The sequence below is a fragment of the Oratosquilla oratoria genome, chromosome 42 (assembly GCF_046742065.1).
Source record: "Oratosquilla oratoria isolate Oo_2021 chromosome 42, ASM4674206v1, whole genome shotgun sequence".
Classification (NCBI taxonomy): Eukaryota; Metazoa; Arthropoda; class Malacostraca; order Stomatopoda; family Squillidae; genus Oratosquilla; species Oratosquilla oratoria.
Genome location: NC_134818.1, coordinates 24,312,133 through 24,334,632, shown reverse-complemented (window position 1 = coordinate 24,334,632; position 22,500 = coordinate 24,312,133). Strand labels below are relative to the sequence as shown.

Here is a 22,500-nt window from a genome sequence, read left to right as displayed (position 1 = left end):
GTTTCTTTGTTCAATTTCTTCCAAGTCACTCTGTGTGGGAAGCTATTTTTTTCAGATCTCTTCTGTAATTTTTTTTTTTTCGTGTCCTCTTGTTTTTCCATTGTCCCATTTCAATAAGTCATTCTTGTCTAAGATTTCCATTCCCTTCATAATTCTATAGATAGTTAGTAAGTCTCTTCTTTCCCTTCATTGTTCCAGAGTTGGTAATTCTAATTTGGACAGTCTTTGTTCATATGTCATTTTAGAAAGAGTTGGTGCCAGTTTTGTTGTTGCTCTTTGTATTCTTTCTAACTTCTTCATATTCTTTTTGGTACAGGGTGTTTATAGTGTTATTGCGTACTCGAGTTTTGATCTTATTGGTGGAGTTATTTCTATTATTATTATTATTTTTATCATTTCCTCGTCCAAATAGGCAAATGCCACTTTTATTGACCTCAATGAATTATAGATTTCTCCGACTATTTTATTAATATGCTTATACGGTGTCATGTCATTGCTGATCATCACTCCAAGGTCTTTTTCCGAGTTTACTTTTTTTACCTCTTCTATAATCTCTCTCGATATTCTGTTTTTACTTTTTCCAAATTACATTATACTACATTTCTTTATATTGAGTTTCACTTCCCACTTTTGAGTCCATTTCCAAATCTTGTCCAAGTCCTGTTGTAATGAGTTGCAATCCTCCTCAGTTTTTACTTTCTTTTGTATTTTTGCGTCGTCTGCTAAAAAATTCATAACACTCTACTCCTTCGTCCATATCATTTATGGGTATAGCAAACATGATTGGGGCCAGTACTGATCCCTGCGGGACACCACTTATCATTTCTTCCTAATTTGAGAATTTGTCTCTAATTACCACTCTCATTTTTCTCCCAGTCAGGAATTCTTTCATCCATTCCAATAATTTTCCTCTGGTGCCACCTATCGTGTGTGTGTGTGCGTGTGTGTGTGTTAAAAGAGTTTGAAAGGAATGGGAATGTGTAAGAAGAGAAAGGACGGGGAAGGGAACAAAAAACGTTTGGTTTTGTATTTAGGAAGTTAGTCTAAGTGGTGCCAGTATACGTTTGTTTGTTCGTGTGGCTCTTCAGCCAGGGCATTCCCGGGGTGAAAGGCCGCCCAACCAACCATGGAGAGACAGGGACGTCGACTCAACTCAAATCAACATTTTATTACGAAAACAAAAACTCAATATATTTTCTTAGTTTCACTAACGTTTATTTATTTTTTATGTTCTTTGACGGGATCATAAAGCGCGGGAGATAAAAAGAACGAGGTCAATGTTGAAAAATGCAACAGACTTTTGGCGGCCGCCGAGTGAAAGTGATTTTATGGCGGGAACGCGAGATGACGGGAAAACAACGTTCAGTGGGTGAATGGCCCCAGGCAGTGATGCAACCGTATGTAATGTGCTTATGGCATGCAACACTATCTGACATAAACAGTTACGCCAAACAGACGATTTGTGGTAACAACCAAGGATAATTCCATGTACATAACTTTCACTGTGATACTTGTCGAGCAATGTGAGAAAATACAGATGAATGTGTCACTTTAAGAGATGGCAAATGTCGGTAGATTTTAGTTATCTAATTATGTGCGGGAATCCTGACAGAGTTCAATGGATAAAAGAATGCACAGTACAATAAGTAAAGTAGAAAAAATATAAGTAAATGAACAATCATATACAGGTAAATAAGTACATGAATATGTGACCAAATATATACTGAATGGGTTATGCATAGACACCCAGTCACCCACACGTAACGGATCACAGACTGTTCACGGATAGACGCGTCTAATGACAAGTACTACACCAATAAGAAGAACCAATTTTATGGTTGTAGATGTAATATGCATATCTTCGGGGTCGTATAGTTACGACGTTATACGGTCATATAAGAACTAGCAAAATTAGGCGTATCGTAAAAATATGATGTTGAACAAAATTGATTGCTAGAGCCGACCGTTCTTTCTTATATATGTGCCATTGTTTTTACCCTCTTATAAGTGAAGTGACCGAACGAAAACACTTTTACCCACCCTCCCAATCTCAGCAATAATTTAGAGACCTTACTGACATACCTACGGATGCAGTGAAAAGTATAAAGTATACAGATTAACAAAAAAAATTATCAAATGTATTTTTTTCTAATTTGACTAACGACGAGAGACACGGGATCCTACGAGCATAGTTCTTTTTGCTCTATATTACAAATACGTAAATTCAAGGATGTAAGCAAACTTTACAATCCAACAGGATGAGAGGTTCCGGCCTCTGTTTGCAGACCTTGAGGGACAAACGAGCGAAGCGCTTCTCTTCCTTCCTTTGTTATTTCGAGCGCAACAACGTAGGCACAGACACGCACAAGCCCGCGTCTTATATATTTCTGTCAAGGACATGATATGTATGGCACGCATCTGCAGAAATATTCCTTGAAATCCACCAAATTAAACCCAGATTCATTCAAATAAAATACATTCAAATCAGATTCAAATTCAATAGAAAATATTTAATGCGTCATTGACATGAAGAAATAAAGTAACATCCACTGAAATGCACATGTACAAACGCACGTCATGATTACACACAAATACACATGCATAAATGCATTGTCAGCGAGTCAGACAAGTGAGCTAGCAAATGTTGCAACCGTATGGTAAATACACAGATGCTTGGGTGTAGTTGGACGCTTTTTTACTCAGCTGTACTCAGAGGAATCACATTATACTGTATATATATATATACATATATATATATATATATATATATATATATATATATATAATATATATATTGACATTAACATATTGAGGGGCAGATATAGGATTACACCAAGCATGACGTCAGAATGTCCCACGGTCAACGAGATGACGTCATGTCGTTGCTAACATCAACCGCGACGAACAGAACATGCGCCGTTCTATCCACAAATCGTGGGAGGCTTGCAATACTGTTTCTCTGTGAAGGCTACCTCAAATTCAGGGAATCTCACAGGGTGGAACTAAATTGCATGCTAGAGAGGAAATATGTAATGCTTGAAATTTTGGGTTTGAATTTTTATACACGAGTCTAATGTATATATTTTTCTATCAAAGTTCATTTTGTGCAACATTTTCATATAAAGGCTGCTTTTTCTGTTACTATGTCGGTGGATGGACGTGATTAAATGACTCGACTGAATAAAGTCGTTTACATTTGGTAATAAATATAAAAAACATGACATTACTCATAGGTAACACAAACATTGACGTCACATATTAATTGCTTGCATGAAATATATCCAAGTTGATGAATTGCGATATCCACTTAGTCATATATAATTTTTATATTCGACAGAATCATTTATTAAATCTAAATATCATTATGGACTTTTACCATATTGCTGTATTTATCCAATGCTGCAACGATTTGTCTTGCGTAGTCAATGTACCTATGTATTTCTATTTTGATGCGTTTACTTATTCATTTATCATCTATTTATTCATTCATTTAGCTTCACCTCTCTCTAGCCCGGGCAAGCTTTCATGCAATCTCCCGCCTCATCCCTACCGTTCCCAAGGGATTATCAGACACAACCAGGTCACTTTCGTTATTCCTGAATTTATTAATCTCTGTTTTCTTTCACTCTTTTATGTTTTGATTCCTCCGCCCGCCACTCAACGTGTGGGTGAAGGTGTCGTGTGATGTGTTGGTGTTAGGTGCTCCTCGTCACGTAGACCTCCTCCAACGAGGCATCTGGGCAAGGTCACGCAAAACAAGTGTGTTCGTGTGCGTGCATGTTCGTGTGGGCGATTGTGTGTGTGTGTGTGTGTGTGTGTGTGTGTGTGTGTGTGTGTGTGTGTGTGTGTGTGTGTGTGTGTGTGTCACGTGCTGGATTCGTCATTGGGAGATATTACTTTCTCGAATGACCTCTAATAAGGCCCGATTTAGGGGTCACACACGCGCGCGCGCATACACACACACACACACACCACAACTTGTTTGGTTGCAGTGCTGCAATGCTTCTCATGCCCAGGACGGGGAACGATCTCGGGACCATTGAATTAGCAGCCCAACACAGTAACACTCCACCAAAAAACAGTTGTGTGTATGATTGTGTGTGTGTGTGTGTATGTGTGTATGTGTGTGTGTGTGTGTGTGTGTGAGCGCGCGCCCATCCGTTGAATATACAACATACACACAACATCATTTGCCTATAAAGAAAATATACATAATACCCATCATATATCATCAGTCACACTACACACGGACATCTAAAAACACGTAAGAAGAGAACATAAAAACAAACAAATTAATGAATTAACAAAGGAAGGAAAATTGCCTCTGGTATTAGCCCCCCCAGCCGCCATGCCCGACTTGGTATCAGGCAAAGACCCTCACCCCCCCGGACTGGTACGACGGGACGGAGGTCCGGGATTCCCGTCCGAGTGGCCGGCTCCAGACGACCGTGAAAAGTCCGCGTGACCGGAGTGTAGTCAGGAAGTTAAGCCTTGTATTACACTCTGTAAACATTGTTTAATGGGTACATTCTTGTATACAAACTACTTAACATTGTGACGCATTTTCTTGTCTATAAAAGTTATAATTTATCAGCATTACACTATGTAAACATGATATTGTTTAATGAAACGCACTTTCTCATCTATAAAAAACTACTACATGATCAGTAACTTGTTCCATTTAAATCTAAAAAATATATATTAGATCGTGGTTTGGAAAGCTGTGCACGAAATAATATCTAAATAGATTAATAGATGAATGAATAAGTGAATGAGCCACTACCTGACACCGTCAAGACAAAGTCCAGAGCTAGGCCTGCACACCAGAGGCAAAATACTTGTAACACATGAGAGCATATATACATATATATATATGCGGGTGTGTATTTACTTTGGTCTTTCACCTTGGTCTTTGGATCACGTGTTGGACTCGTGATCGACAGCTATCTCCCTCCCGGAAGAGAGCTCAGAGCTCGTATGACCGATCTATGGGTAATGCTATGACCTTTCACACACACACCCAACTCCACGCCCACGAGAGTCAGAGTAATGACCCGAAGCACAGCGATACCGAAATAATTTCGGCCCTGGGCAAGATTCGAACTGGGTACTGCGAGCACCAATGTACTTCCCAGTCCAGCGCTTTACCACTGCGACACCGAGTGTATATATGTATCCTTTCTTCCACCTAAATTTCAACAAGTTTATTCCGGAGTTTCTGTCTATCATGATTATCACCTGCCTTCAAATTGAACAAAATATACAAATCATTTCACCGTGGTGAAAGTGTGTAAAAGGAGATTTATTCAAACATTGGTGGAAGTTCTATACTTGCACTGCAGACATCTCACCATATACTTTGTTTGCACGGGATATGACGTCATCAGTCAATAGTGTCCTGCAACAGGAGACAGAAAGTGAATATCATGACTCTCTCTCTCTCTCTTTCTATGTATTTATCTGTCTATCTCTCATTGGGTGGTATTGGCTAAGTGCGAAACTAATTTATTCATTTCCGTGCCACCTCCTCGGAAAGGACTGGGTTAAAAGAACAATGTCGATTGTGAAACATTCACGCACTTATAGTACGGTAGCAAAATAATCTCTGTTAGGTAGAGAGCCGGTGTTTCGTTTGTTTAACTGTTTTCGTTGCTTATCTACCATTATCTATCAGTACGCCAGGTAACAGCGATATAAATATAGTTGTAACGACATATGCATATCTGTTCTTCTGCATAGTGTCAGACGTTTTCATTAAGTCGAAGAACGAGCTCTGAATAAATTATAAACTGTGTTATATTCAAGAAGTTAATATATTTGCCTATATGAAGAATGTTATTTAATCCCTCACCCAACAAATGCAGAAGGAATTCAACAAGACACCAAATGAGAGTACAGTGATGAACATAAGAACATAAGAGAGAAGGAGACTGCAAGAGACCATAAAACCTACACTTGGCAGTTCCATGTCCATTACCACCTGTCACCCCTATCCATATAGTTGTCTAACTGTTTCTTAAAACAACTGATAGTTTCAGCGCTCACTACATGGTTACCAAGTCTATTCCATTCGTTGACCACCCTATCACTAAACCAATTCTTGCCTATTTCCTTCTTAAAACTAAATATGTCCAGTTTAAATCCATTACTGCGAGTCCTGCCTTGTTGCCTTAATATGGTCACCTTGTTTGCATCACCTTTGTTAAAGCCTTTGATCCACTTAAACACCTCCATTAGATCAACCAGCACACAGCGTCTTTCCAGAGAGAGTAAGTTAAGGTGCCTAAGCCTCTATTCGTAAGGTAAATTTCTGATGATGGAAATAGATATAAAAAAAAAAGCGCTTGCCACTGTTCTCATATACATAATGCAAAGAAAATATCATAGAAACCGAAATGCACAATAATGACAAAGAAATGTCTGAAAAAATTCTTGGTATCACAAAACATCCTTAGATCGGAAGCCAAAACATTATACAGCGGAATACCCCCGAGGAACAGTACCATCACCAACGATATTTTCACCAATTTGCACGAGACAGTTCCCATCCCAAACCCGCAACACAACCCCAGACCTCTTCCAAATGCAAACAACTTCACAATAACACCCCAACACTGGAGCAACTACAAGTTAACAACCAGAAATAGTCAAGCTTTACCTCAAAGAGGTAGAATTATGACTGACACAAAACGTCTGCGGCCGCTCATTGGTCTTGAGTAACATTGACTTCCCTCGACTATCGTGAGTGAAGAACCACCCACTGGTCAACCTTCCCCATTAGACAAAAACCCTGATATGCTTGGCCTCTCGCTTGATAAAAACATGTAAATCACCCGCCATGCATACGGCCTTCAAACACGTACAATGACCTATCCCAGTATCTTGCAAAACTTCAATGATAACACACACTCACAAAACACACACACACACACGCACACACACACACACACACACACACACACACACGACTCGGTGGCATAGTTGGTAAAGCGCTGAACTGGGAAGCAGAAGTGCTCCCTGCACCCAGTTCGAATCCTGCCCAGGGCCGAAATGATTACGGTATCGCTGTGGCTCGGGTCGTTACTCTGACTCTCGTGGGCAGGGAGTTGGGTGTGTGTGTGTGTGCAAGGTCATAGCATTACCCACAGATCGAACCTGCGAGCTCTGAGCTCTCTTCCATGAGGGAAATAGCTGTCGATCACGAGTCCAACACGTGATCCAAAGACCAAGTGAATACACACACACACTGGAGGAAGATAATTTTCCTCCAGCATAACAAATGACATCATATGTGCTTTTGTTGAGAAAAAGGGATAGTTTACCATTGTGATTCTACAGCAGAAAAAGTTCTAGAGGAAGGCGGTACCTCCGATCAATGGGAGGTGGGAGGGAAAATAGCCCATTGTGACAACTCCTTAAGCCTTCCTTACTCGGCTGAATGAAATCGCCTGACGACAGACACAATAAAGATAATGTTCAGATAGACGGACAATGACATTTGATCAATAATCGAAGACTTTATCTCTAGCACACTTTTGTTTGGGGCGACGAATGATAAATCTCAGGGAGACCCTTTGTTATTTTTAGCAAATATGCTTACCCTGGCAATAGAGGGTTTTGTCAACATCAATAGATTAATCGACTACTCTCAGAAGAGTTTTTAGCAAATGCATCCTCTCGGAGAGGATTCTTTTGATATTTTAGCATATACTTTTAATCTTTATTGTATTTCTTGCAGATGCGTTCTACTCAGAGAAACATTTTTTCACCGTTAGCTGATGCCGTCTTCTTCGAGAGAAAATTTGATCACATGTAAAATACATAGTTCATTCCAAGAGAAACTTCTGGCATTTTTAAGAAATGCTACTTCATGGAGAGGAGTTTTAATATCACTTTTTTCATATGTTTCTACTCTGAGAGGCGCCTCAGTTACTTGGGAGATGGTGTCAAAGGTCGCTTCGCTGAAGGCAACGTCTTCACCTTTGCCCTTAGTAAGTAGTGGAGCAGTCTGGGATCCTGATATCCACATATAGATGTGTGTGTGTGCGTGCGTGCATGCGTGTGTGTGTGTGTGTGTATTCACTTGGTCTTTGGATCACGTGTTGGACTCGTGATCGACAGCTATTCCCCTCCCGGAAGAGAGCTCAGAGCTCGTATGACCGACCTATGGGTAATGCTATGACCTTACACGCACACACATGTTACTCCACGAGAGTTGGAGTAACGACTCGAAGCGCAGCGATACTGAAATAATTTCAGCCCTGGGCAGGATTCGAACCAGGTACCGCTGGCACCACCGTACCAACAGCCTGGTACTCTACCAACCGCGCCACCGTGTGTGTGTGTGTGTGTGTCTGTGTGTAAAACAGGCAAATGTCGACAATTCTGTCAATGAGTGAGACCGAAGCCTTTTGTGGTGTGTCATCCCAGAAGGACATACCAGCAGGGTGCGAGAAGGTGACAAAAGCTTTCTGGATGTAGCAAGACCCACATCGGGGAAGCAACACGTGGCCTGAATTGACATTATCACCAATACAATAACACAAAGCGACATCCTAGTGGTCGTCCAAATCATGGCCCAAAAGCGGCCCGTGAGGATGGTCATCACTGGCCAGCGGGGATGACAAGAGTTACAAGTAAGGAAGTCGATAACCTGTTAAGAGGAGACTAAATAAAATTTACCTTGTATTCATATAACAGTGATTTTATTTAATATAATTGACAGGAAAATAACTTGTAAATTTCAGTTACCAAATCTTTGGTGGCTGTCGAAAGTATTTGAGTTTGATGAAATGTGATCGTTGATCACTGATTCAGGCAAAACAAGAAAGAGGTGCTTGGAAACAGTGATCACACGGGGCTCGAACAAGACTTGAAGAGTTTTTTTTATTAATAAACTCCTAAAAAAGTAAATATCTGTGCTCGCACATTTTAGGTTTTCCTCTTGCACTGTGTGAGTAAATGCTCTAGTATAGTTTAGTTTATTGACCAAGTTTTAGTATACAACACAATACAATTTTCTTGGCGTTAGTATAGTCCAGTATACGAGTCAGTCTAGAAACTCTACTGTGCACCTCTTCTTGAAGACAGAAACCCTCCGTAAGTTACAGTATGCATGAATCTAGGATATTTGGGCCACGAAACTGCAACCTAGGACATTTGGGCCACTAGGACGACCTGGGTGGATATTTGGGCCACAAATTATTTTTTGTTCCCTTTCAATATATTACTAAATATCTTATATAATTCTTTATTTTTTGTTTTTTACTGGGTTTTTTTCTTTGTATATTATGCCTTTTTGCAAGTACTTTGTCATGAAATGCTTTAGCTCTAGTTTATCGATCGTCCCAACCAGATCCTCTAACCTAACCTAACCAGATTATCTAACCTAACCACTTTTTATCCCATGTCCCAAATATCCTAGTCACCGTGGCCCAAATGTCCTAGGTTGCAGTTTCGTGGCCCAAATATCCGTTCTACGTATGCATACACCCGCATCGCATCGGTCGGGCAGATCCCCACCCAACCCTTCACGTGTGGACGCGTCCTCACACACACCGTCTCTTCTGCGTTCACTCAGAATTTGTTGTCTACGTCTGTGTATTTAATGATACCCTAAGTATCTTAGGGATTACCGAAGTTCACCGGCACCCCTACGTACCAGAATCACGCAACAATATTTTACTATTGAAGAGTCATTATAAAAAATAATGCTTATTTATTTCTATATATTTTTACTAGTTATTTATTTCTATCTCCCTGTCCACTCGATATTTTACTAGTAATTTATTTCTAATTTCCCTGTCAACTCGATATTTTACTAGTTATTTATTTCTAATTTCCCTGTCAACTCGATATTTTACTAGTTATTTATTTCTAATTTCCCTGTCAACTCGATATTTTACTAGTTATTTATTTCTAATTTCCCTGTCAACTCGATATTTTACTAGTTATTTATTTCTATCTCCCTGTCCACTCGATATTACCTCCAAAGATGGAAGCCCTGGTTATTGCCGACAGTACAACAGACTTGTCCTTTTCAGTGATGAAGGTTAAGAAGGGTGCGATTAGGAGGGGGAGGGGGGAGGGGGAGAGGGGAGGGGAGAAGAGAAGGGGGAGGGTGAAAGAGGGAGGCTGTACCCGGACCTAGCAATCACCTTCATGTGCCTGGCATATGCAGATATTGGTGAACGTGAAGTGTGCGTGTGTGTTACAACTTGGTCCAATATCCCATGTTGGTGTTTTGATCATCAGCAATTACCCTCCCCGATAAGACCCAAGAGGTTGTAATCGTATGATCCACTAGTAATACTGCAACTACACAGCGGGAACAGTAACGGCTTGGGAGCCCGAGTTAAACTCAGGACCTCAAGTGTGGGAGAACACGACACCGGGAAGTTTGTGAGTGTGGGAAGGCTTTCTTCTCGTCGTTTATCTATTTATTTGTTCTTATTCATTTGCACTATATTTCCTTTTCACGGGAGAGACCAAAATAATACCGTGCCTTCACACCCTCTCTCCAGGGTATTGACTACATGTTTTATGCTCAAATACACTGGTTTGAACTGAAATGTTTATGAATAATCTTTGCATGTTCGTACACACATTAACACAATTCCTATGTTAATCGTTCGAGATCAATAAAGATAAATATGAAAATTTAGCATGATTACCTAAGAACTGACAATGATAAATATATATGTGTGTATATATATATATATATATATATATATATATATATATACATATAGTGTGTGTGTATACGTATATGAAAAAATGCAACAGGTGAGAGAGACCGTGCTAGAGCCAACCTGTCGTCGTGATGGTCACTGCCACACCTTGCTTGGCAGAGTACCCGTTTGTTCCGCTCAACTCTGTTCTGGATCACTCGGTGAAGATGTTCGTATTTCTTACTCTCATTATTTTTCTAATGGAATCCACACCAATGTTTATATATATATATATATATATACATACATATATATATATATATGTATATATACATATATATATATATATTTGACGTAAGCGGATTAGGAAGCACAGGAGTCTTGGCCTTGAGTTTATTCCTGACTAGTTTCGCAGGTATGCATACCTGCGAAACTAGTCAGGAATAAACTCAAGACTAAGACTCCTGTGTTTCCTATTCCGTTTACGTCAACCTGTCACAATGTCTCAACATATATATATAATATATATATATATATATATATATATATATATATATATATATAAACACACGGATAAAGCCTACACTAGTCAGCTAGTAAATGAAAGATCATGATGAGAATAGAGGATGAAGAAGGTTGTAAGTTGTTACAAAAATATGAAAAAATAGATAAAATACAAAATATCTATTAAGTCATTATCACTTGTCGCGTGCTAGAAGAGGTTCGAGTCCTTGGTTGTACCATGTTTCAATTTCTGCATGTATGCCTCCTCGAGGTTCTCGATGTTGATGGCTTACAATTAAAGGGAATTGTGGTTGAGAAATATATATATATATATATATATATATATATATATATACATTATATATATATATACATATATATATATATATATATATATATATATATATATATATATATATATATATATAAGGTAGTTAATATTTTAGGAACTTAAATGGCATAACTACGGACCAAAGCCACGTATCATTCGCTCAAGGGAAAATATTCTCCACTCTAAGGAAAAATGCTGCTTCGCTATAATATTTCATTATCCTTCCATCCTGCTGCATTCATTAAAGCGACCCTTTACCACCTCTGTGACTACATCTTCGGTACGCTATTGTCTTCATGGATAGCAGCGTTAGTTATCGCAGACAAAAATGTAAACACAAACACGCGCGTGCGCGCTTCGGTAACCTTACCCACTTCCTCATTCAAGTCTCGTAATTCTCGTTCCGCACCCAGCTCACCTTCTTCCCGATCACCCCCTCCTCCCTCTCCCCTACTCCTCCTGTTCACTCCATCTTCCCCACTCCTCCTCCACCCCTCCCTTGTATTATTGTGACTTTTGATGGCTGTTCTGCTGTTACGCAATTGTGCTACAGCATAAATATTCTTCTGCAGCAACAATGCAGTAAATCAGTTTAGATTATATTGTTTCACGCCTGCGGCGCTGTATTGAAGATGTATTACAGTTGGAATACAACTGAGATTAGAACAGCCATCAACTTCTCATTCTATATTTATTGCCCTATTGTACCCTAAAGCGAAAATCTGGAAATGTTTTATCGAGTGATTATCTGTTTCAGTTTGTTCATCGTGTTCTCAGTTTAAACATTATCAGAATGACGATAACTGTATACACCGTGTATAACCTATACAAATACAAGTGAAAATGTAGAACGGTATGTGTCGACGAGTATACTGTACATGTTATATCATCGTGCCCCAAGACATCAGTGTTTCGATCTTTTATTCGTTTCTTTTTATGATAAGGTTGTCCTGGATGTATATCAACATGAGAAACTTTCATTTCACGGTATGATTCATTCCCTTACGACAATATTGAAACTCCTTGAGGGCTCTGCCATTTCGAAGACTGATTGCTATGGTACATTACACCAAACTATCGTACAAGAGAATCGTGACTTGACGTAACACAAACTTCATGGTGTTTAGACACAATGGCATGTCATGACGTAACACACTGGTACCTAGTGTGACGTTGTTTCAGGAGAATATGTAACATTATGTCGACGGTATAGCCAAGATGGCCACGGTTTCTTGCGTTTCATTTTTTTCTTGGGTTATTTTTGGATCAGAAAACAGTAGATGTAAGCTTTTGGCGGGAATTTTGAAAATACCGCCGTACAAAGGCGATCCTTAATTGAATGTGGCGATTTCTGTACATAGAAATTCCGACATCGTTAAGGCAATATCGTCGACTTGGTAATGCCATTGTCTTAATTTAACGACAAATACCACCATGAGGTGCGAGTGTTGTAGTATTGTAATGTATTCTAATATTGTAGTATGGAGTGATATGGTGAAACAATATGGTAGTTCTCTACAATTATTTACCACGTAAATCTACAGTAGACCTAGTGTTTGGTATTGTGTGTGTTGGTACCGATTCCCCTCCATCCACATAGATGAGACATATCGGAAGGTATGAGGAAATCACGTATGGCGGTAATGATTGTACAAATTTTATATAATCAACAAATTTGGAGCTTCAGTGACATCCCTACGGACCAGAGGCACTTAGTATTTTGCTTTGGTTGAGGACTGGTCTTAAAAAGGGTCACTTTTAACTTCTCCTCCTCCATTCTGTTACTCTCTTGTACAAGTTCTACGACTATACCTCTTTGGTGTGATGTTGTACCCAAGGGCAGACTCATTTAATGACAACAGTTAAGGCTGCTTTGTTGAAACTGTTGCCATCAAGAGAGTTTATTTTTTCTCAGAACTACTCATTTTTTTCAGGAAGGCAGAATGAGACCAGTCTGACCTAGATGGTCTAATTAAGACCCATTGGTCTAAGACCATGCAAGGGACTGGCCTACTCATGCACTTTCTCTAGATCCTCTTCTCTAATCTTCTTCAAGGAGAAGGCGGACAAATAATTCCTAATTCGCCAAATTGAACCGGAATGAGTTTTGGCGAAGTGTGAACTCAAACCAAGAGTATCCCGGCAATCATGGGCAAGACACAACCCTACTGACCTCTTCCTTACCGTGGGGATTGCCACGTTGATGAATAAAATAGTCCGGCGACAGGTCAAATATAGAGAAATGTACCACCAGGTATGGAAGGGGGCGAGACAGCTTGCAACCCCTTTTCTACCGAGGTGGGGGGGGGTTACAGAAATGAATAAAATCGTCTGTCGGCGGGCACAATGGACCAAGGCCTGATCTTGAGTTTGACCGGTCAAGACCACCCTCACCCGGGAAAGGAGCAACGCTCGTCGGGTCCCGTCTCCTATTCTCTAATTTTCTAACATACAGTACCTAGACTCAGATTCATGTACAGTTCCAACTTAATCTATATCCTTGATTTCCAATTATTATATATTGGAAATCAAGGGTATAGATTAAGTTGGAACTGTGTGTGCGTGCGTGTGTTCACTTTGGTCTTTGGATCACGTGCTGGACTCGCGATCGACAGCTATTTCCCTCCCAGAAGAGAGCTCAGAGCTCGTATGACCGATCTATGGGTAATGCTGTGACATTACACGCACACCCAACTCCCCGCCCACGAGAGTTGGAGTAACGACTCGTAGCGCAGCGATACTGAAGTTATTTCATCCTTGGTCAGGATTCGAACCCGGACCTACGTAGTGACAGTCGGGGAGTCTTCCAACCGCGCCACCGTGTGTGTGAGTGTATGTAAGAGTGTGTAATCTCGTACTGTATATGACTTGTACGTAAACCTTTTCTCCTTGGAGGAATTGTTTTCAAACGGAGAACGACGGTGGTGATGACCAAGGTGTTGTGTTCCAGTGGTGACGTCAAAACCCCCGAGGGAACGTAATAGGCTTAATAATAGTCTGAGTCACACTCAGACACAGCTGGCGAGGAGGGATATGATACCATGAGGCAACGAAATTGAAGAGGATTGTACGCCTCCTGCTCTGGACAACCGCCCCCCCCCACACACACACCAAATCACGCGACATCAAGAATGAGCTTTGGTACCCAATCATGGACGACCAATCATGAATGTTTCATTGCAGATATATGCTTAATTCACTTGTATGACCCATTCCTTGTCATGCTGAAAAAGGCCTCTCCTAAACATTCCAATGAGTCACACGACTGTGGAAATATCTACAAACTTCTTTATCTCATCTCTCAATCTTTTGTTTGGTCACTCTCTTCCATGCTTCCCATTTCGCGGCGTCCAGTCAGTAATACTCTTGCTTTATCTTCCACTTTTCTTTCTGGTTACCATTTCCGTTCACCCCAGTTTGCTCTCCCATTGAACTTGACCTTTTTCTCTTTTTCACCGTTATTTCCAGAATTGATCTCTCCATTCTCCTTAGCTCTGTCTCCATCGCCTTAGTCAATTTCTATATCTAACATTCATAGACCATAGCTTGCATTATACACAGATTGTTAATGTTATGTCCAGACATATAGGTAGAAATCCCCTCATGATATTCCTATATTTACCAAATATTTACCAGACAAATACTGTACGTTTATTTATTACAATTCTATAATCTGCAATTAGTTTTATCATCTGACGTAGATAATTATATATTTCAGCTTTTTCCGGAACTCTCATCATCAATCACAATTAATTTAATTTGACTTTTCGAGTTGAACATTACTTTCGCTTTACTCTTCATTCATTTCAAACTTACTTTGTTGAAATGACTCAACATACCTTCCATATCTTCTGTTGTTTCAGAAATAATAATGATGTCATCCGCAGATCCAATGTGATTATAATATTCTCCATTAATGTTCAAACCCGTTCCTTCCCAATTGAGAGACGAAATAGAACACAGAATCCTAAATAACGGAAAATAAATTTTCTACGACAAAATAAGAAAAATCACGAAACCATGAACAGATCTACAATCAATGACGTAAATATAAGAAGGAATAATACATTTGGTGCCAGAAAATATTGATCGAACAAATAACCCCAAATACTGAGCATAGAGCTGGTAAGGTGAAAGCAAAGAAAACGGCATCTCGGAGCAAAACAAGAGCACAGTGTACCAGGTCCCATACACCGGATGTGACCGATCCTACTATGGGGAAAACGGACAAGGAATGACGAACAGAACAAATTACCAAAATTATACCAAATCACTCGTAAATGGTCATTCACTCGTAATACACAATAACAAAATAGAGCAACCGACATATTGGATCGATATGAAAATTTTAGGTAATGGAGTTGACAACAAAATGAGAAAAAAATTATAGTCGATGCAGGTTCTTGATGCGGACCCTCCCAGCAGCGATCATGACAGAGGCAGAGTGGGAGAGAAGAGAAAGAGGGAGGAGCCAGCAGCCCCATAGACCATACATAATTATATGCCTTAAAAAAAAAGTGATGAAGAGTTCGAAACTCAGCTCTTCGATCGTGTTTCCAAGTTCCCTGCGCTCACTTTCACACACACACGCACGCGCACACACACGTGGCATGTGTGTCAAGTATAAATGGACCAGAAAGTAAACGATGCCAGTATTGTTCAAGACAGAGACAATAGGAAACGTAAGAAATTGAAGAAAAAAAAAAGCGTTTCGCGAGGCCGGAGATACTGAGAAGAAATTCATCCACGTAATGCACAGGGACGTAAGAACACACACACGTACGGGACACTACGAGCATAGCTCCCCTTCCCGTAAGATACAACTCGGTAAACACACACACACACAAACCCAACGTACATAAAATGCATGGAATCGCGCGCGCACATGCCTGCATGCTGTGTACATGGTAGAAAGCATACAAGAGAACAATGGAGGATTTTTTCTATTCTTTTTTACATTGTCGTAATTCCCAAGTCCCTTCCCTGCTAAGAGAGAGTCGCGAGGACGAATGAAATCATCGGTGCTACTTTGGGTGTGATCTCCATGTACAACTGAGTGTATAATATACATCTAAGACTAAGATCTACCTATGATCTACATGCACGATTCACTTGGTGTGCGATTTTTATTTTAGAATGGTGAAAAAAAAACTAAAATTTTAAGATACACATGACATATGACCGAAAATGTGATCATTTACACTTACACATTTACAATAAAGGAGGATATTAATTTTCACTCTCTTATTATGAAAATTAATGCAGTGCTCTTTCTCAGGTCACATTCGCATGTAAATCAGACGCTTTATATCTGTGTTATTGATGACCACACGCGGCATGTAGATTACAGGCTATAATTGCACCTGATGCCTCTTCGGTAATTAAAGGGTGACATGTAGGGGAATAACACTACTTGACGGCAACACAACTAAATGGACAAAGTACCTTCCTGTACAAAAAGGTACCATGGAGGTGTATCCTTACAAAGGATTATAAAGGTCGGAGCACACCGACAGGAGACCTTTTGATCCATATCTAGGTCGGATGCATCACACCATAACACACGAACACACACGTAAAATGGTCATTGCATTACGCGTGCATGCACGAGAAAGGATTATGCCATGTGGAAATCGCATGACAGAAAGACGATCAGGTCAGAAGCCTGACATATCCAATTACCTACCAACCGACTATATTCCAAATGAAAGTGTGTAATGTGTATAGTCGAATACCCAAGACAACCACACACATTTATCAATATCATGTAAATCCTCAGTCACGGCTGTGATATTCACGCAATGTATATAAAGAGGATACAAATATAAACCTGGCACCTGTGTAATTAGGAATGCCAGATCAACGGTTTCACCTGGGACGCCCAGGAATGGTCCGAGGACCATCAGTATTGCAGAGTGTCTCTCACAACTAGTACGAATTGTAAATATTAGTTACAAAGAAAACCTGAACTTTCAATCTGTCTATGAATCCCACATCTGGTTACAGAGGGAAGCCACATGCACGCAAATGTGTACATTTCTGAAATGATCCTTCAGGAGTCACACACACACATACATACACACACACACACACACACACACACACACACACACACACACACACACGAGATCTAAGCTCTCACAAGAAAAGGTAGTAACTGCTGGTCACCAGTCCAACATGTGATCCAAGACCATAGTGAATCGAGCTCACACACGCGCGCGCACGCAGAAAAATGTGTACACAAAGCTTTAGGGGGCTTAACCTTGAACATCCAGTCTTCCTCGTACAGCCACAGACACTAAGACCGGCTAATCCAGTCCTGTTGATCGTCCTTCGGGTGAATGAAGTCGTCTGACTGTTATCAGAAGCCAACTTGATCAAGGTCACTATAAACATTTAATGAAATAGCGACATTTCGTGATTCCAGCAATATTGTCCATGACTGGTGGATTCTAGAAAGCCTAGATGTTAGGTATTGAAAAAAGTGAGAAATTGTATTTGACAATGTCAAAAGTATTGACAATATCTACATTATATTTGAATAATAACTTTCTTTTTGGTTACTTTGAACATTCCACGTACTCTATTGTTACTGTAATCAATATATAATATTAATGCCATTATCATCCTTGACATCTATCAAAATTATTATTGTCATTACCATTATCATTATATTTTCAATTACTACAATTCATTTATTGTGACTGTCTTCTCGTTCTTTTTTAAGACCATGTGTATTATATTATATATTATTTACAGTTCACAATATGGCTGCATTTCCGAGTCTGATACGATCTCTGATGCGCATGCGCCAGGGAGCGACGCAATCCTATGAGGAAGATGGGCTGCTTTCAGGTGAACTAGGTGCATGTATTTGTTTCTTCATTATTTTTTCTTTACTTGTTTATTGTAACCAGAGGAAAAAGAAAGTAAAATATAAATAAAAGATACATCGAAAGCTAAAGATTGGAAGTTGAGATCATCACAAATTATATATAAAAAAAAAGAGCATCAAGAATCGAACGCCAATATCAAGACAACGCCCAACAGTAATACTCCTACTTTATGTGGAGAACATCGAATGGGAATGGCAGAAACGTCGTGGTGGGCGTGGTGAGGGCTAGGAGGAGGAGGGGAAAATCACGAAAGAGGATGTTGGGTGGATGAGAGAGTTGAGAAGAGATGACGAGGCTGCCAGGCAGGAGAGGATCGAAAGCTGGGGAAGTACTGTGAAGTAACGAAGATGGTGGAGGGAGGGGGGTGGTGATGAGATCACGGAGCAAAATACTAATGTTGTTCTTTGTTCGCACACTTCATTAATTATTAGTTTTATGTACGAAGACGAAAAATATATACACAGTAATTGTTAATGAATGCAAAAAGGCATAGATTGTGATTATATTATATGAAAGAGTAAGGACAATAATGATAATTCAAATGCATGTTTGTTGTACATGGCAATCATGGAACCAGGAAGAGGTGGAGGAGAGTTGGGTGGAGGTGGAAGGTGGGGTAGTGGAGGTGGTGGGTGGGGTAGTGGATGTCATGGTGTTGGTAGAGGAAGAGGAGGAGAGGAGAAGGTGGGAAATGAGAAGTTGGAAGGAGGGAGAAGAGGTGGGGAATGGGAAAAAATAGTAGGAGTGGTAGGAGGAGGAGGAGGAGGCGGTGACGAAAGTGGTAAAATTGGAATCTTAGCTGAGGAGTCGGAAGAGGTAGTAGGAGGTGGGAAGAAGTTGGAAGAAAGGTTGTGGGGATCTGATAAGTTAATAAGGAAGAGTAGGCAGGGGCAGAAGCAAAAAGTTACAAAGTAGGAGGAGGCGGAGGCCGACGAGGATTTGTAGTGCGAGACGTGTAACCAAATGACCTTGACAGAACCAAGTTCCCCGTCCTGGTACATGGGATTCCTAGTGCCCTTGAAGTTCTGCCGCCGTGCTTGTGTAATGTTTGCGATATGTACTCTGACTCAATGGATTTGTTGTTGTTGTTATTATTATTATTATTATTATCATTGTCTACAATACCTACAAGTTCTGGATAAAAACATTTAGTTGAATGTTATTTAAAAAGGAACTGCCTATATTCAGGACGTTGGCTGAGCGCTCGAACGGTGATCTATCACAACCCCTACTATAGCATCACACGGATATCATATTACTCGAGAAGAACTGGAAAATAACATGAAAATTCTGGAAACACGCATGGACTCAAAGAAATCAATTAATAATTAATCGAGGCCCTTTACATCAAGGACAGGAAATCAAGTTTGAATATACAGGCACTCGATTTATAAGCACTAGGCAGCATAAGAACACAGCCCAGAAGCCTGAGAAGATGTAAAAATTAATTTTATTTCATGAACAGCTTCCAATTATCTAGTGATCTACCCCAATCAATATTTTTTCCCGTGAAGAAGGCTCGGTTGAACCGAAATCCGGGTCGGAGATTATGACCGCCTGCCTACGCACAATTTCTAGAGATTAGACCCTCCAATACGGCGGTTAGTGAGATCTATAGAAAACATCTACAAGAAAATTATTTATGCAGAAAATAGTGTCGCCTTCAACAAAATATGATTATCATTATTATTATTAGTAGTAATATCATTATCATATCGTTATTATTATTATTATTATTATTATTTGCAATATTTTTATGCACCAACAAAAGGGTATATTTGGGTCTCGAATATCTTGGGTCAGCTTTATGTGTCCACCGTTACCACGGAACCCCAGAGGAAGCCTTCTAGTGCACTCGAACCTACAACACAAACCTAAATACAGTACACTTCCCCACTCGCTACCGGGAAGAGGGCAACACGGAAACAAAGAAGATCATCTGACGACAACAGGAATGAGATGTTGACTGTTTCCGTCATCTGATCAAAACAAGATGCCGACAGACTTTACTGATTTTGTTTTAGGGGAGTCAGACGATTCTATCTAGCTGAGAAGACACTTCGGGGAGAAATGGGGTCTCGCCCGATCAGGGTTCCGTTCAGGTCTGTCGTCCAAAAGATGAACAGAAATATCTGCTGTTCGCTTGACTAAAATCTTAAATAAAAGGTCTTGGTGTTCGGCGGTCAACGTGTTCTTTGAATATCTCGGAGCGTTACTGAGAAAAATCCCAAGACGGGAAAAGAAAATTGAGTGTGGGGAGGGGTCATAGTTTTGACCATGTTTGGTCATAACCTTTCTCCTCGTTTATTGACCCCCCACGGCCTCAAACAAACCCCGTGGGAGTGATACTTCACTCCCAAATTAAAAAGAAAAACAAAGCAAAAAAAAATTGACCCCTCACCCGTCCAACTAACCTCCCTTCTTCCTTTCCGCGGGGTTGTGATGGACCACAGTTCGAGCGCTCAGCCAACGTCTTGAATATAGGCAGTTCGATTTCTTTTTAAATAGTACCCAACTAAATGAATTTATTCAGAAATTGTAGGAATTGTTGACGATAATGCGTATTCTGACTGCCACTAGGCAATTTCATTCATGACCCCGCCTTCCTAGGTCTGCCAAGGTATGGCAATTTGACATTATTAATTGTGGACAAAAATCTTAATCACCCTGTATCTTCCCCTATGCAGGGTCTGTTATTGAACACTCGAAATATTCTTATTAAGAATGACCGGCAGGCCAGTACTATACAGAATAATCAGTTAGCAATATAAATTATATTTACATACAAATTTGAAAATGTTTATATGCACATTGACGATCACTGTACCTACAGACAATGTGGGTATATATGTGTGCCCGTTATCTTGCCTGATAATCTATTCCACATATCTGATGCTCTATTTTGTAAACAATTTCTCGACATTCTGGAGCCTCAATTTCGTTATTTCATTATTATTACCATTAATTATTATTATCATTGTCACATTATTATCATTATTATTATTACTATTATTATCATTATCATTATCAGTCACATTATCATTATTATTATCATAATTATCACATTATCATTATCATAATTATCACTATCATTATTATTATTATTATTATTATTATTATTATTATTATTATCATTATTATTATCAATAATATCATTACCATCATCGTTATTTTTCAACACCAACCAGGCTTGGTAGCAATGGCTTAAGCCCAGGTCACACTACTACTCGCTAGCCCTAGACCCAACCCTCCACATAGCCCTAGACCACGGACAACACTCGGCACAAGTCAAAGGACCATCATCCACTCTCAGCCCTGGACGACCTGGCGGAAACCCACACGTAAGAATGACTGGTTCCAGGGCCACTTATGATCACTGTGCCCTCGGCTTAATTTGGACGCTATCATACCAAATATAATCTCCTCTTTCCCTTCTTTCCTCCAGTGATGGTGTTTCTAATGTCTTCGGTGGTACAGTGTAAGATAAATGTTCAAGTTTTGTTGAATTAATTCGATTTCGGACCTTCCCCGTGCTGGCTAGAATAAGAGTAATTTTAGAAAATGCAGAAAAGGTACTCCACAGTAGCAGGTAATGATAAGAGCTTTCGCATATGCCACAAAAACAAGGTTGTCTTCATTCGCATTTAGAACCACCAAATTGAATGGAAGTCACACTTTTCTATATATGAACATGATTCTATAAAATCCATTGTCATAAAAAGAAGTTCTAGAAGATGTATATCACCGAAATACAGAAACAGCAATTAATTCCTGAATAAAATAACAAATGAAAAAACTGTAAGGTCTTCAGGCCACGTGTCACAAATTTAAACTTACCTTCATCATGGGGAGGATGACGTCACTCTTCTCATCTAAATCAATGTTCTCCATGACGAATAACCGAAACAAACCACAAAAAACAAAGGCAGGAGTCGTCAATCAACTTGAGGCGCCGTTGCGAAATTCGCCGATGTCGTGGACATCCGTTTGCGGCGTTAACTGAAAGCCTACTGGCCAAGATGTCGACGATGACGATGCCCTTACCGCTCGCAGCCTTGGTGATCTCTCAGATCAGAGATAAAGACGCGCCCATAAGTAC

At 39.9% G+C, this 22,500-nt stretch overlaps 1 protein-coding gene across 7 annotated transcripts in view; it reads right to left on the bottom strand.

The window, feature by feature from the left end:
• LOC143021461 (uncharacterized) overlaps positions 1-22,500 on the bottom strand; it is a 67,522-nt gene that overhangs the window by 32,714 nt on the left and 12,308 nt on the right. Inside the window, exon 1 of one of the 7 annotated variants that reach the window (XM_076178983.1) lies at positions 22,239-22,442. The exons of 4 other annotated variants lie outside the window; for them this stretch is intronic. In XM_076178983.1, the coding sequence (XP_076035098.1) occupies positions 22,239-22,292 (54 nt within the window). In that variant the 5' untranslated portion in view covers positions 22,293-22,442. Of the gene's footprint in view, positions 1-5,351; positions 5,399-22,238; positions 22,443-22,500 lie in introns of those variants that run through there. 2 more of the 7 variants (XM_076178988.1, XM_076178984.1) reach the window with 2 other exon arrangements.